The sequence below is a fragment of the Rhinichthys klamathensis genome, unplaced genomic scaffold (assembly GCF_029890125.1).
Source record: "Rhinichthys klamathensis goyatoka isolate OS25496 unplaced genomic scaffold, OSU_Roscu_1.1 h1tg000976l_1, whole genome shotgun sequence".
NCBI lineage: Eukaryota > Metazoa > Chordata > Actinopteri > Cypriniformes > Leuciscidae > Rhinichthys > Rhinichthys klamathensis.
This window is the reverse complement of record NW_026607288.1, coordinates 107,910-122,504: the sequence shown is the minus strand read 5'-3', so window position 1 is coordinate 122,504 and position 14,595 is coordinate 107,910. Positions and strand designations below refer to the sequence as shown.

General features: G+C 40.4%; 1 protein-coding gene across 2 annotated transcripts; it reads right to left on the bottom strand.

The window, feature by feature from the left end:
• Positions 1–578: 578 nt before the first annotated feature.
• Positions 579–14,480, bottom strand: tnpo3 (transportin 3). 2 transcript variants are annotated; one of them, XM_056244458.1, is made up of 23 exons: positions 14,105–14,480; positions 11,789–11,989; positions 11,467–11,540; positions 11,096–11,252; positions 10,347–10,490; positions 10,088–10,263; positions 8,781–8,919; positions 8,556–8,702; positions 7,968–8,075; positions 7,716–7,807; positions 6,891–7,030; positions 6,604–6,795; positions 5,134–5,225; positions 4,977–5,053; positions 3,801–3,873; positions 3,582–3,722; positions 3,364–3,480; positions 2,894–2,988; positions 2,593–2,749; positions 2,333–2,500; positions 1,824–1,936; positions 1,217–1,309; positions 579–980 (listed from the first exon to the last, which is right to left on the bottom strand). In XM_056244458.1, the coding sequence occupies exons 1-22, from the start codon at positions 14,222–14,224 to the stop codon at positions 1,249–1,251; spliced, it is 2,784 nt and encodes a 927-aa protein (XP_056100433.1). In that variant the 5' UTR covers positions 14,225–14,480; the 3' UTR covers positions 579–980; positions 1,217–1,248. The 2 variants fall into 2 exon arrangements, with proteins under 2 accessions (XP_056100433.1, XP_056100434.1); XM_056244459.1 differs by having other exon boundaries at positions 3,813–3,873; positions 14,105–14,477.
• Between the last annotated feature and the right edge of the window lie 115 nt (positions 14,481–14,595).

Here is a 14,595-nt window from a genome sequence, read left to right as displayed (position 1 = left end):
GTTCAGTTTACTCTGTGACTCAGAAAACAGGACCTAAAGGACCAATGTAACTTTCTTAAAATTAAACCTGGTCAAACTGGTTCCTAGAGCTGCAGAAAGAGTGAAAATCAGTTCTCAAAACACACAAGTGCATCTGAAAAGATACGAGACAAAGATTAGTTTGTTCCTCACAATGTTGGATTTTATTTTGCCCAATCGGCCAGACACGCTCCTAAGATGATCTCAGAGTCTCTTGAGATATGCCAACATATTGAAAGAACAAAAAAAAAAAAAAAGCACCTGCCAGTCAGTCCCCTCCATAATTTACAGCATAACCTGTACGGATAAAATCCCAGCCAACTTTAAAAAGATCAAGGGTGACACCAACTCTCCCAAGATTCTCCCCTTTGCAAATGTCCCACAGGCGCAGGCTGCTGCTGTGACAATCTTTAGTTTGGTAATCATTTGTATGGCACTGGCAGCAAAGCCATGTCTTGATCTCTAAACACACGTCCATGAAAATAAATCTCCATTTTGTTTTTAAAAACGTACAAGTCTTTTTTTTAACGATGCATTATGATTTGCAACCAGGCACATCCTTATTTGTTTTTTTTTTGTTTTATGTTTTTTGATGGATCCCCAAAAATCCGACTGATGCAGACGTTGAAATGGGTGTATACGTTTCAATGTCCATTCGATGGCCCACCCCCTCTCAAGACGACGATGTCCCTTCCGAAACCCCCCTCTCTCGCTGCAGCTGGCATCGGTGTGCTTGGAGGGGAAAAAGGGAGGGATGGGGCTGCGGTCTTGAGACACCCACAAGGCAATTTGCTTTTCCTGAAACCCTGCCACTCCAAAGCTCCAATCCAATTGGTTGGCTTTCCCATGGTGCCAAGTCCCACAAATCCTTCATGCAAGAGTTCCCTTTAGTTTATCAACAGTGGTCATCATGGCTCCCTTTGCCACTTCCTCCAAATGTTAGCAAAACAAAAAAATCTGACCTGCAGAGGAAAAGAGAGAATTTTATAACCATTTTATAATTTACAGGATTCCCACAACTCTAACCAATGAATTTACAAGACTTTTCCAGTCTTTTGTGATGTAAGAGAATTGATTGGATTTGAGAGGAGAAATCCAGGCCTGAGTGTATACATGTTCATTTAAAATGTAAATGTTAAAATGTAAAAAAAACCTGTTGCACAATGGGACAAATTTTGTTTTAATATGATTCTCTCACCTGGTCTTGCAGCATCAGCAGGTAAAAGACAGCTATCGGTACAGCCTTGTAAACTCTCTTATCGCCCAACAAACCTGTTTACATTCCTCTGCACTGGGGTAGAGAGAACAAATTAGCATCAATTTCCAACAAACTACTTGAACAATAAGTTGGTCTATTATTACTAATCACAGTACAAACACCCCGACAGGATGGGCGAGCAACGCAACGACACTGCATCAGTCTGGCGTGGTTTGGACTTTCCATGAAAAGCTGTGACTCATTCTGCACTGTCAGAATATGTATTCGGCATCTGTGCATGACACCACGCTGGGAGGCTCCTCGTTTCTCAGGTCAAGACTTGCTGAAGTATGAGATTATGGGTACTTGTTAAGGCTTGCCATGCCGAGCTAATCGCAAGGAAAACTGAATGTGCACCAGCTTGCAATACCTCAAAAGACAAATGCTGCCTGTAATCTACACTGATGAGCACTATTACTTTTTATTGTGGACAAAAGCACTTTTTAATTAGGGAACAGGCCAATTGCTTTCGGGAGTGTAATGAAATTATCCTAATGGCAGTGCTGTTAACGAAGGCTCAGATGATGGCAGGCACAGACAAACTCACCTTGTGACCTGCTTATGGAAGTCTGTGAGCTGCTTGTGTGTGACTGATACAGCGCCTCCTGCTGTTTCTTTTGGAAGACCCTTCAGTGCGGTTTCCAGCCAGCGACAAAACGTCTAGACACAAATAAACGTTTAAAAAGTCTTTTTAAAAAGTAGAAAAACATCTTGTGGTTATCACAACATAAAATAACAATAAAATTGAAAAGGAAATTAAGGAATTAAAATAAGATGCTATTCAGCCACAAAGTTTATTCTGGGTGATGAGAAAAGCACTGATAAACTTAAAATTAGACTAAATAATAAAATCTAAATACATAAAAAAAGAAGAAGCTTATTTTAATAATAGTAATAATAATAAAAAATAACCATTTAAATACAAGACCTCCTGTCTGCTTGAATGCAATACAAGTCACTTTACATAAACGCATCTGCCAAATTAAATGTAAATATGAATCTGTATTTGAGCAATGTTCAAAAAGCGGTGCGTGTTCAAAAAGGTTGAAAACATACCGGCCGATCAAAGAGCATGATCTCCCAGAGTACCTCCGCCACATCAGGCAGAGTGTAAGGCGGCAGGCAGAAACAGCAGGTGTTGATCAGCTGAGTCACTAGCTGCAGCCCGTGCTGCTCCATCGCCTGGCCAATCAGACGCTTTCGCACCTCAAAGTCATCCTCATGCTGAAGGAGAGGAAAAACAGCTATGTGCAATGAATGAACAGGAACGACAACGTAATAAAAGGTCTTTCGATTGGTTCGACAGTGCCACTTACGTCATTGGAGACCCCTGTGTGAATAAGGTCTCTGATGAACTTCATAACGCTGCAGTTGGCATCTCGATGGTCCAGGGTGGTGGCAGCAATGGCACACTGGATGATGTGGATGATAATATTGCTGCTCAGCAACGTGACCGGACTACGCTGGACAAACCTGAAATAATGAGAGAAAATGGGTGCATATTTTAATGTACGTTATTTTGGTGTGACAAGTCACTTATTTTGGCCTTGCTTGATCATTTCAGGTTGCTTGTTTTTCTAACACTTCAGCAGAAGTACAAAAACACAAAACTGGTACCTTGTGGCGAGTCTAAAAAGATCATCCACTGTGTCCGGGTGATTGCGCAGTCCATTAGGCTGTTCTAACAGCTGGAAAGTCGGCATACAGAGAGCCTGCAAGGGTGAGAGATAGAGCCACTGATCAGTAACACTGAGTTCATCAACATCTCATCGCAGCACAAGACGTAAAATAAGAACAGCATTCTGTCTGTGCCGTCATGACTTCTTTGTCCCTTTCATCACTTTTGCTCTTATTATTGTGCACTGACTTGTTTGCTAAACTGAACAGCCAACCGATGGCGCGACGCTGATTCTACATGTTGAATCAACCAAAAAAAACTCTGACAATGTCCAACTAGAGCCAACGGTGCGGAACACACCGAAAAAACGAAGTCGGTCGACGCTCAGAAACAGCCCGACGGCCAACCGTCGGCTTGGTGTGTCCCTGGCTTATAGGTTGTTAGACTGGAGTATGTTTGTGTGCGTTACCTGTAGCATATCCAAAAGGCCTTGTCTACATCCTTCCTCCATGCCATACTCGTCCACTAGAATACTGCCCAGGTACAGGAAACAGGAGTGAGGGTACACCTGGTACACGCTCACCATCTAAAACAAACAAAAAAACCTCTTTAAGACCTACACCAGCTCTATATTCCAAAAACACAGATACAGATCAGAGGACATACATTTTTAGGGCACAAACACACCTGGGTAACGAGTGGCTGTAATAAAGAAGCAGAGCCTTTCCCAACGCAACGCACTGCAAATCTCAGGCAGCGGCAGCAGCGCTCCACTATCCGGTTATCACCCTGATGGGCGTTCAACGTCTCTGACAACACCGGCCAGATCTACAACAAAGAACAGAGATGAGGATCAGAAAGAAACTACTATAAAGACAGACGTAAATAATGTGTCAGTTAACGCACATGTAAGGGTACCTCTTGAATGACTTTCTGGCAGGGGTGTGTTTGTCCATTCTCTACAATGGGGTTTGTGTGTCTAATGGAAATGAAAAAAAAAAAAAAAAACGGCTTTCAAAACACATTTTACTTGTTTTCAGAGAGAAAAATAACATTTAAAGGGAAATAAAATGGATTTTTATTCATTAATGCTAATTAAAGACACTTTTCTTCACAATAACATCGATGCACGGAAAAATTGTGCAAATTAAGAGGAAGAAAATATTATGTAGAATTCAGATGCCATACCATTTAATATCTTTTGACATGTATACTTTATACATATATACCAATTATCTGCAACAAAGGCTAATTCTACGCTCGATTTTATCATTTTCTGAAGTCTCAAAGCCATGATACTAGGATTATTTTTGTTTGTTTTTAACACCATGCCAGCTTCTATGGCTTAATTTTTCATGGCAAAATCAAGGTTTAAATATTAAAATTAATATTAAAAATAAACTAATAAATAAACAAAAACAAGACAAACCAATCAAACAAATAATCATTCAATAACCAAACAAATAATACAAACAAATCTATGTATACCTAATTCCGTTTTTGTCAAACAGCGACCCCTAGAGTCGCTGTGGTGTACTTGTACTGTCATAAATAACGAGTGGAAATAAGGTGTGGTCCCTTTAAGAGCTGCACACGCTGGGTTATTTCTGTTTGATGATCAATCTTATCCTATTTTAAGTGAAAGCCTGACCGAGTGAGACTCGTCCGGTTCTCACGCGGTCAGTTTCTCGTTTTCTTTTCCTTGACTCTTCCGAGCCTGTGGTCACGTGACGGTCGTAAACCGATACGTTTTCCAGGTCACATGACCTGGCCAAAGACGGTGCGTCTTCTCCAAACGTACATAGGCGGTATTTCAAGAGGGCAGCCCCGCTCGGAGCATTGATAGTGTCAAGCGCTGTATATTGGCCTGAGGAATCGTTTAAAATAACTCGTATGCCTCAACTCTTTTGGCCAAAAGTTACACGGTGTGCCTTTAAAATAATTTTCAAGAGTGTTACATAATAATTTTCAGTAGGAAACAACGATTTTCTCAGAGGACTAGAAATAGTCACAATCCATTAAAACATTTCACAAACAGTGAGCTCTGGCATAAAGTGCATTGGTGGAGAGGTTGAGTCTAACCTGAAGATAACAGCCAGTCTGTCCAGCCACACGGTGGGGTCTGATGACTTCCCACTGCTGGAGTCCTGAGCCAGCAGCTGGACACAAAGACAACACATTACTTTATTGAGTTAAACACAGACAGTAAACATACAGACCAGTGTCACGAGCATCTAACCTTCTTCAGTGCCATGACCTGAACTGCACACAAATCGCTCAGACACTCCGCGATCTTCTCCAGGGGGAGTCGGGCCAACACCAGCGCCGTGCCTGAAGTAAACCAATCACACCACTTAAACAAAACCAGCCATACAACAAGGGCATGACTAAGACCAACAGAAAAGCGTAGAACGCTACTTAAATGTGAACCGTGTAGACCAGTAACCATCTTACAATCCATCAAGGAATAACACATAACTACAATTAACTAGGGGTGTGCAAAAAAATCGATTCACATTTGAATCGCGATTCAATCTTTACCGATTCATAGAATTCCAAAAATCGATTCATATATTTTTTTGCAGGGGCGGAGTGGCAATCGGGTGAGTCGGGACTTTTACCAGTGGTCCGGTAGTGTTTCGAGGCTGCGAGGGCCGGTCTGATAAATAGTTATACTGTTTAGCTAAACAGTATATAATAGCTAAACTGTGCAGCCTCTCTGCTCAACCCGTAAATAAATGCATCGATCCGCAGATCTTATGTTTGAGTTCTGTAGATCTTTTGCCAAGCGTGTCAAGACGTTACGGGTTCTAAACCGCATCTAACTTTTTTTAACCGCATCGTATATTTTTTTTCTCTCTCTCATCAAAACCGAATATGTTCATCACGTTTGTGTGCATTTTATTTTGTGATTTCACCGGAGTCTCCACAACGGCGATAGATTGAAGCGTGCGTCCGAGTGAAGACTGCTCGAGCCACAGAGAACACTGTATTTATGACACATAGCAGCGGACACGAGCGTGCAGCTTGATTTAAAAAACAACAGATCTCTTATTTAATAGCAAACTAAATGAATGCTCTGCTAGTTAACTGGAGATACCCGCAAATTACGCCTATGAACTACTTCACTGGATCTAAACAAATCAATCTAACCATATATGTTACCAGTAGCGGTGGCTTTTTTAAATTTATTTAAAATATTTTCGCAAGGGTTCTATGACATTAGTATATATTTTTAGGAAGTTCAATGTGCCCAGTCGAGTTCACATTTCAACAGTCAACCTGGTAGCTGAAGTAGTCCTTAAACCACATTTAGCATAATTGTTTGTTTGATCTGACTACAGCACTTTAAAGCTAAATGTAAAAGCTTTTTATTTAAGTTTTATTTTAAACTTGAATTAAATGTATTTGAAAGCTGGCCAAAGCTTGGCACTTTTTAGTTGCAAAAGTTTTTATTTTTGTATGAAGACATATAAAGTAATATCAAACTACATTTAATTTGTTGTGTTTTTTTTCTTTTAAATTATGTCTACTGCAATCAATCACATAGGAAAAAGTGAACTACATTTATATACTGCAAATCGTTTTTTGAATCGAAAATTGATTTTGAATCGAATCTTGAGACAAAAAAATCGGTATCGAATCGTGACATTTTCTGAACCGTGCACCCCTACAATTAACATCTTTGAAGTGTAAAAGGGCACCTCACCTTTCAGCAGGCCAACGGCAGCATCCGTCGACAGGGCAAAGGAGTCGAGAGAGCGGGCGATGTCCAGCAGGCCCTGGAAGTGCTGCGCCATGTGGTCTCGACACACCGAGCAGATGTTGTGAATGGCTTTAGCTGCCACAGAGGCCAAAGGCTTCTCCCGCAAACCCTTCATCAGGAAGTTCAAAACAGGATCTGCCAACCCAATACATACATACATGAACACAGAAACAGAGAGAAACAAAACATCCTGCAGGTGAAAATCAACCGGACTCTTTTGTGACAGTCACCTAACATGCAAGGGTTCCGGTCGATCACTTCGCTCATTTCTCCAACCAGCTCAATGCTGGTGTAGCGGACAGCAAGATGGACGGTCTCAGGAAGCAATACTATCTGCTCCAGCACCTCCGTTAGGGTGGGATTGTTTTCACTAGGAACGAGCAGAGGGAGACATTTTAGCGTCTCAAACACTCACATTAAGCGTCATGTACTACAGAATAACCAGTTTGAAAAAGTGTTTAGGACAAATGACTAGGGCTGGGTAAAAATACAGATTTCATGATTAACTGCAATCTTCATTTGAAAAATCCTGCAAATTAATGGCTTTCTAGTTAGTTGTCTTCAAGGGATGCACGCAAAAACAAACATTTAACTTAACAAGATTCACAAAAGATTCTTATGAGCCGGTTGATTGACAAATGATTCATGAACAAATGACTCATAAGGAACTGTTCTTTACAAATTCATCAAAAAAAACAGCACAACCAGTGTAGCCTGATTACTGAAACAAAAGACTGAGCAGATTTCTTTAGAAGAATACCTCAAAAAGACAACTTACTCATCTTCTTATCTTATCAAATAAAAATCAAATGGAGAGCTTGTGAATCAGGATCTAAATGAATCAGAAAATCTGTATCAATTCAATTCCCAGCCCTACAAATGACAAGATATTATTATGTAACTTCACTTATTGTCCTGTGTTTTAAAGCTAAAATGGTACTAAGATATTGAAATATATATAATCTGCCAATATGTTACTCAACGCTTGTGCTTTAAGGACTACACCAGTCGCAGGAAAATGAAGCTGCTGAGTCATGACTGAAAGTGATACTCACGGATCGACACTCTTAGCTATGGAAGCCATGATAAACAGAACAGCCTCGGTTACTTCCCATGGGGGGTTTCCCTCCCTCAGAGTCGAATACAGCTGACGAGAGGACACAAAGTGTTTATAAAAAGAATAGTTAACTTGCATTGAATATTCCCTCGTTTCTCAGGAAACCATGCTAAATTATACAATCACTTTGGGTTCTTTTCCTCAAAACATTTTCACTTCATGTTTCTATTCTTGAAACTATAAATTCTACCTGTGAGAAACACTCCATGGAGCCGACTAGGAAAATCACATCTTTCACAAGATCAGACACTCTCATCCTGAACTCCCCAAAATCATCAGTGTCCTCTGGGACTCCCTCCTGTACAGGAAACACAAAATAAGAAATTAAGTAAAAAAGCTGGAAATCGTGAACCATTCATTTTTTATTGCACATGCTAGAAGCCATCAACAGCCTTAGGTTAGCCTAAGTTTTAATGCGCCGTTGAACTACAAGTTCTTTAGGGGGAGCAACGGCACCAACGCGGATGCTGTATAGGCTAATTCAGTCATGTGAAACCACATTTATTTGCGTTAAAGCCCTTTTTCTCAACAAAAAGTGTTTCCAAATGAGTTTTTCACAACATTTGAAGTATCGACCTAGAATTGATGTGCTAAAGTTAAACGGAAAAAGATTGTCAACATTTGCAATAAATTACCGATAATTAGCATTTCTATCAGCTATATTGGTAAACATTTTGATGCACTAAACCTTTTTTTGGATGGAAACCTGGCTAATGAATGATTTGCGTCTTTCCTGTGAAGAAGCAAGCGAGACATGTGGAAAGAGAAGAATGCTCACATGGTCTGGGTCAAGTTGGCAGTGGCGGGCGAGACTGTGAAGTAGCCTCTGTATGAACGGCCTGAACACTCTGTGCAGTGCTGGATCGTTCATTTTGTAAAGATGCTCTCCCAGACGGTACCAGAAGTTGAACGAGATCTCAACCACCTGTTGAAGGACACATATACATGCTCACCTGTCATTATGGGTGCAGACGATTGAATACTTGTCAGCCTTCACACTCACCTCATACTGGGGATGTCCAGCACAAATAAGCAGCATCTCTAACGTGCGTAGATCTCCCATGCCCTGGCCAGGAGTCCTTACTGTCATCTCCAAAAACGTCTCGCACAATTCAGTAAAGATTCGGCAGTAATTTAGCACCCTGTGGTGGAAAAATGCAAGCAAGATCCAAAACCATCCCAAAATCTAGTGAGCTTCCTACTTCAGGAGCATGAATACGCTGCTTTTAATATTACATTATTTTGACCAAATTATAAGGCTTAGTGGGGTTTCAATCAATGAGAAGGAAAGCTAGTAATGCATTATGTTTAAATAAAAAAACATAGAAGAAGTGAGAGATATGTTTTTTTATTAATAGATTTCCTTAATACCAAATAATATTGATTTAAAAAAGTTGTACTTTTTCATACTAATTCACACAATATTTGTGCGCTATGTATTTTCATGTTTAGAGTATTGCGTAGTTTGAGCTTTTAGCATAGCAACATGCTAACATAAAACTACTGAAATCAACTGAGTTGAATCTCCCATTTAAGGAATTTAGCAATTTGAGATTTTAACGTATCAACCTGCTAACGTCAAACTATATATATATATAAAAATGTTTTTTTAAAATCAATAGTGAGTCAACTCTCCAGTTTAAAGTATTGCACAAATCTGAACTTTTAGCATAGCAACATGTTAATTTCAAACTATGTTCAAATCAATTCAGCAGAGTCCGTTTAGTGCACTGCGCAATTTAAGCTTTTAGCTTAAAGGCATGCCAACACCAAGCTCTACAGAAATGAACTGTTAGTCGAGTTTCCAGTTTAATTTAACACAATTTGAAATTTTAACATAGCAACTAGCAAAATCTATTGGAATCAACTGATTCGAGGCTCGCATCTTACGTATTGCACTATTGGAGCTTTTAGCTTAACATGCTAACATCAAACTATTGAAATCAATTTTGAGTCAACTCTCCAGTTTATTTCCAAGTATTTAGCTCATTTGAATATTTAGCATAGCAACATGTTAATGTCAAACTAAATTCAAATCAATTAAGTAGAGTCCTCCATTTAGTAACATGCTAACATCAACTATTGAAATCAATTGTGAGTCTCCAGTAGGCTTTGTGTGACAAGAGCTATTTGTTTTAGCTATTCATGTACACCGTTCAAATTGTCACTTATGATACCATGTGACTCAAAATGCTGCCTCATAAGACATCCATGTAGGCAGCATGCAGCTCACTGGGTATGGGAACAGTGCCATTGTATTAGAGGTCTGCATGAACTGCATACATGGATCATAAACAATGCCATACGTACTTGTCGAGGTCCTCTCGGGCTACGGCCATGTGGTAGGCCGTTTCTAGGGTAAGGACTCCCTGGAAGAGCTGCATGGCCAGGGGCATGTTTATGGCCACGTTCTCAATCGCGTACAGCGCTGAACACACGCAGTCTGACGCCGCCTCGTGCAGGTTTGTAGACGTCTCATCCCTCTGCTGCAATAAAGAGGGGGGGGATTTTTAAGTATAAGAGAAAGGGAGAAAGGAACTGAATATCGGATTCCATTTGCTGATCTCACCAGCACTTGGAAGAGAATCATCAGCAGTTGATTGTTGGCCATGAAGTTGTTGTCCAGCACTCCTAAATTAAACCAGCTCCCCAAACATCGGAATATCTTGATAAGCATCTTCTCATTATGTCCGGACTTCTCCGCACATGACACCTGATCATGGAAATGCAACAATATTAGCCAAGCTTAGTTTAGAATCAAAAATCATGCATTTAAATCAGGGGTGTCCAATCCTGCTCCTGGAGGGCCACTGTCCGGCAGAGTTTAGCTCCAACCCTAATTTAACACACCTGAACTAGAAAATCAAGGTCTTACTAGACATATTGGAAACTTCCAGGCTAAACTCTGCAGGACAGTGGCCCTCCAGGACCGAGTCTGGAAACCCCTGATTTAAATGCTTATGCAACATCTAAATCGTTAAAATGATTTGCATGGAGGGAATGATAGCACAGAACAACGGTTGGGCATTATTAAAGGATAATAAAGTAAAGGAGACATTAGAAGGGCCTATAGAAGAAGTGTTTGTATTCCCTGCAATTATATCACTGCTAACTTAAAAAAAAAAGTAAATAGTTGAGCCCAGCATTTTGCTAACAGCTAAACTGGAGGGATGATGACATAATATGATGGTGATTCACGTCTCTTGCATCAGCACCATTACCATTTGGCTATGAACAGACAGGTAAGGCATCTTGTTTAGGTTGGGAAGTGGACAATAAATGATAGAAACTGCTTTGTAGATAGAATAATGTCTGCACCAGAAGAGTGACCACTGTGGTAGAGTAGTAGGCCAGATCTTCAATGATCTCTGTCCGTCGATTAGCTCCGATCCTCAGAGAGCGGCTATGCACCTCCTCCGGCAGAACCGTGAGTATCTCAATCAGGAAAGGCATAGAGGACACATCATTATTGTACCTGGAGGGAGTAAAATCAAGCATTGGGTAGATGATAAAATTTCAAGGTGTGACAATGAACAACTATTTTAAACAATTCTTATTACAAGTTTATTGAGCTCATATTAACTGAGAGACCATTTGGATTATTTGTGCTTCAGGTGATTACAATCAGTGCTATTAAGTTACTTTTACAGCCAAGCAAACCTAATTCTGGCTCTGTAGAAGATTCTTACTTTTCTATGAGGGTGTGAACACAGCCTTTCCACGAGGCCATCTGAAGAGCCAGATCTGCGATTGCCAATGCAAGCTGGGAGAGAGAATGACATTAGAGTTCCAGCGTCACTTTCTTAACAGCTCTCAATATGTAACACTGCAGTGTGGTCGCGATCGACGCTCCCCATCAACACCTCACACTGCATGTTCAATATACAATCATTAACAGCAGATGTTTAAGGGCCTCTGCACTGACTTGCATTTTGATTCAGCAATCACAGGACACAAATCATGTATGTTTAGCAGACACGACCCCTGGACCGACAGACGCTGGGACGTTACCTGTGTGACGATGATGGGAGACAGGTCTTTGAGGTTCTGGATGTGAGACAGGAGTGAATCTCTCAGTGCGGTGTGGGTCTCTGGGGGAAGCTCGTAGAACGCCGTCTGGATCTTCATCTTCATCGTCTGGGCTGCGAAGTAACACGATTCCACGTCCTGCTTCAGCTGCAGGAGCTGATCCGAGATCTCCCACGCGTACATCTGAAAGGTTCAGCACAGAAAAACAACTTCAATGAGTAGGTGCCAATAACATCTGATGATTTGTCCATTATGAGACGATCACCACCCTCATCAATGCATAATTTCTGTTTTAGGATTTGTAATGACTAAATAGTGCTTGAAATTATTACTTTACATCAATAGCCTTGAATAACCTGTATTAACTCATTTTATATAATCAGCATTATATCAGCCTCTTGTTAGTAATATGACCACTGAGTATCAAGTCAGACCAGTTGTATTTTGCATAAACAAGTAAAAGCAAAACTTAAACATCAGATGCGTCACAACAAGATACACATTACTAATGCAAATAAATCGAAACATCAGGAACCAGGAACTCATTATGTGTAACCTCAAAATACACAACCTGAAGAGGAGCAGGACAATCAACTTAGTGAAAGTTTACCCAAAAATGTAAATTCTTTCTGTCATTAATTGCTCACCTTCATGTCGTTACAAACCCATAAGACTTTCGTACATCTTCGGAACACAAATTATCCTTTTGATGAAATCTGAGAGCTTTGTCCCTCCATTGACAGCTACTCAACTACCACTTTGACGCTTCAAAAAGTTCATAAAGAGATCATAAAACTAATCCATATCATATGATTTGATCGGTTTAGTCCAAATTTTCTGAAGAGAATGATAACTTTATATGATGAACAGATTGAATTTAGGCCTTTATTCACATATAAACATTCATTAACTTGTGGTCATGCATGTTCGCTTGACGTGCAGGAATCAATGAGGTTCATTCTTGTGTTTCGCAGCACATTTGAGCTTCCGCAAGAACCAATGAGGTTTGTTCTCGTGCATCAAGCAGGTTCGGTTGAGTTTCTGATTGTTCGCTTATCAAAGTGTGAATTAAATCTGTTTATCATATAAGACGATCAAGTCTCTTGAAATAAAATTGACTAACCACTCAATTCATATGAATTAGTTTTACGATCTCTTTATGAACTGTAGCTGTCAATGGAGGGACAGAAATCACTCACATTTCATTAAAAAAAAATCTTCATTTGTGTTCAGGAGATAAAGTCTTACGGGTTTGGAATGATATGAGGGCAAGTAATAATGACATAATTTTTTGGGGGGGTGAACTATCCCTCTAAGTGTCAAGGTGAAGCCATGCCATTCATACTATTGACATCATAATATTGTGCCACATATTGCAGGAGAAGCTGATTCTTACAGAATTAGCCTGTGAGGTAATTTAGTCTTGTGCCACTTTCTTCTGCAAAAAAGGAACATGTGTCTTGCAAAATCTCACTCACTGGTTTGTGGTTTGTAATTTTAACACCTTCCATATCATCGATATCGCAGTTTGCTGAGGCGGAACTAAGTTAAGAACCAGTAACCCAAAGCAGAAAGGGTGAAACGGCAAACTAATGGTGTTTAATGCTGCATAGAGGTGGCATAAATGCATATATAACGGAATTACAATCGCAATATTGATGTTATAACATTAATATTTAAACCAGCCTATGTCTTATGATGCACAGAAATGCTCTAGAATAGATAGCCAATTCAGTTTTAATTCAGCCTACCATGCCAGTAAACCGTGTTTTGGAACATGGTAACGTTAGCTGGTATTTAGCTGGCACAAGATTGTAAAGCATTTTGGACCAGCAAAAAGAAAGAAAAAACAAACTACTTGTTGGTCATTCCTGTTAATGAGGTGGTCAAGCTGGTTTCTAGAACATGGTCAACCAGCTAATGCCCAGCTACAAACTCGCTACCATGTTTCAAAACACAACTACCAGCTTTCTAACAGGGCAGTCTAGGTGATAAACTCGATTTCCGCAAGTTATTATGTTTAAAATAACTATTTCCGCAAAACTTGCTGCTTAAATCCACCCATAACTAGACCATCCAACCACAGACAAGCTAGATGGATTTAGCAATGGATACAAATAAACCCCCACAAGAGCCCAAACACATGTGACCACCTCCACTTCCCAATACAGCAAATGTTGATGTTTTAAAAAGCTTCATTACGGTCTAAATGAACACTGTTTCTAATGGATAGCATATTGTAAATGTTAATTAGTGAGTGAGGGTGCTGTGGCGCAGTAGGCCCGCTAATGAACGCACCGATCTCTGCAGCTCTCCCAGCCAGACCGAGGCGCGCTCCTTGCCGGCAGGGTCCGGGTCGTGATATAGCGCCTGTACGGCCTGGTAAACCAGCGGCAGGGTGGGTTTCCCGCCTTCCATGGCGCTCTTCTGTTTCTAGAGGATGTAGATATGGGATAAATGACACGGCTTGCGCTTCTCGGAAGGTTGTAGACGCGCAGGTTTACTGTTTATTCGGCCCTCGCGTTCTCCGATCTGGCCGCCATCTCAAGCAGACACAGGGCGCTCCTGTCAAACAAGTCCGTGTGGAAACCGAGGCACAGGAACTATTAATTAGTCCAGACCAGAGCGATTTTATAATAACAACACGCTCCTCGGACAGTTTTTTAAAAAATATCCACTTATGACGAATAATACCACAGGTTTGAATGTGTTTTAATGTTTGTGAATTTAGCGTATTACGAGGTATTCTTACTACGGAGATAATTTCATTGTAGACACACCCACTGTGA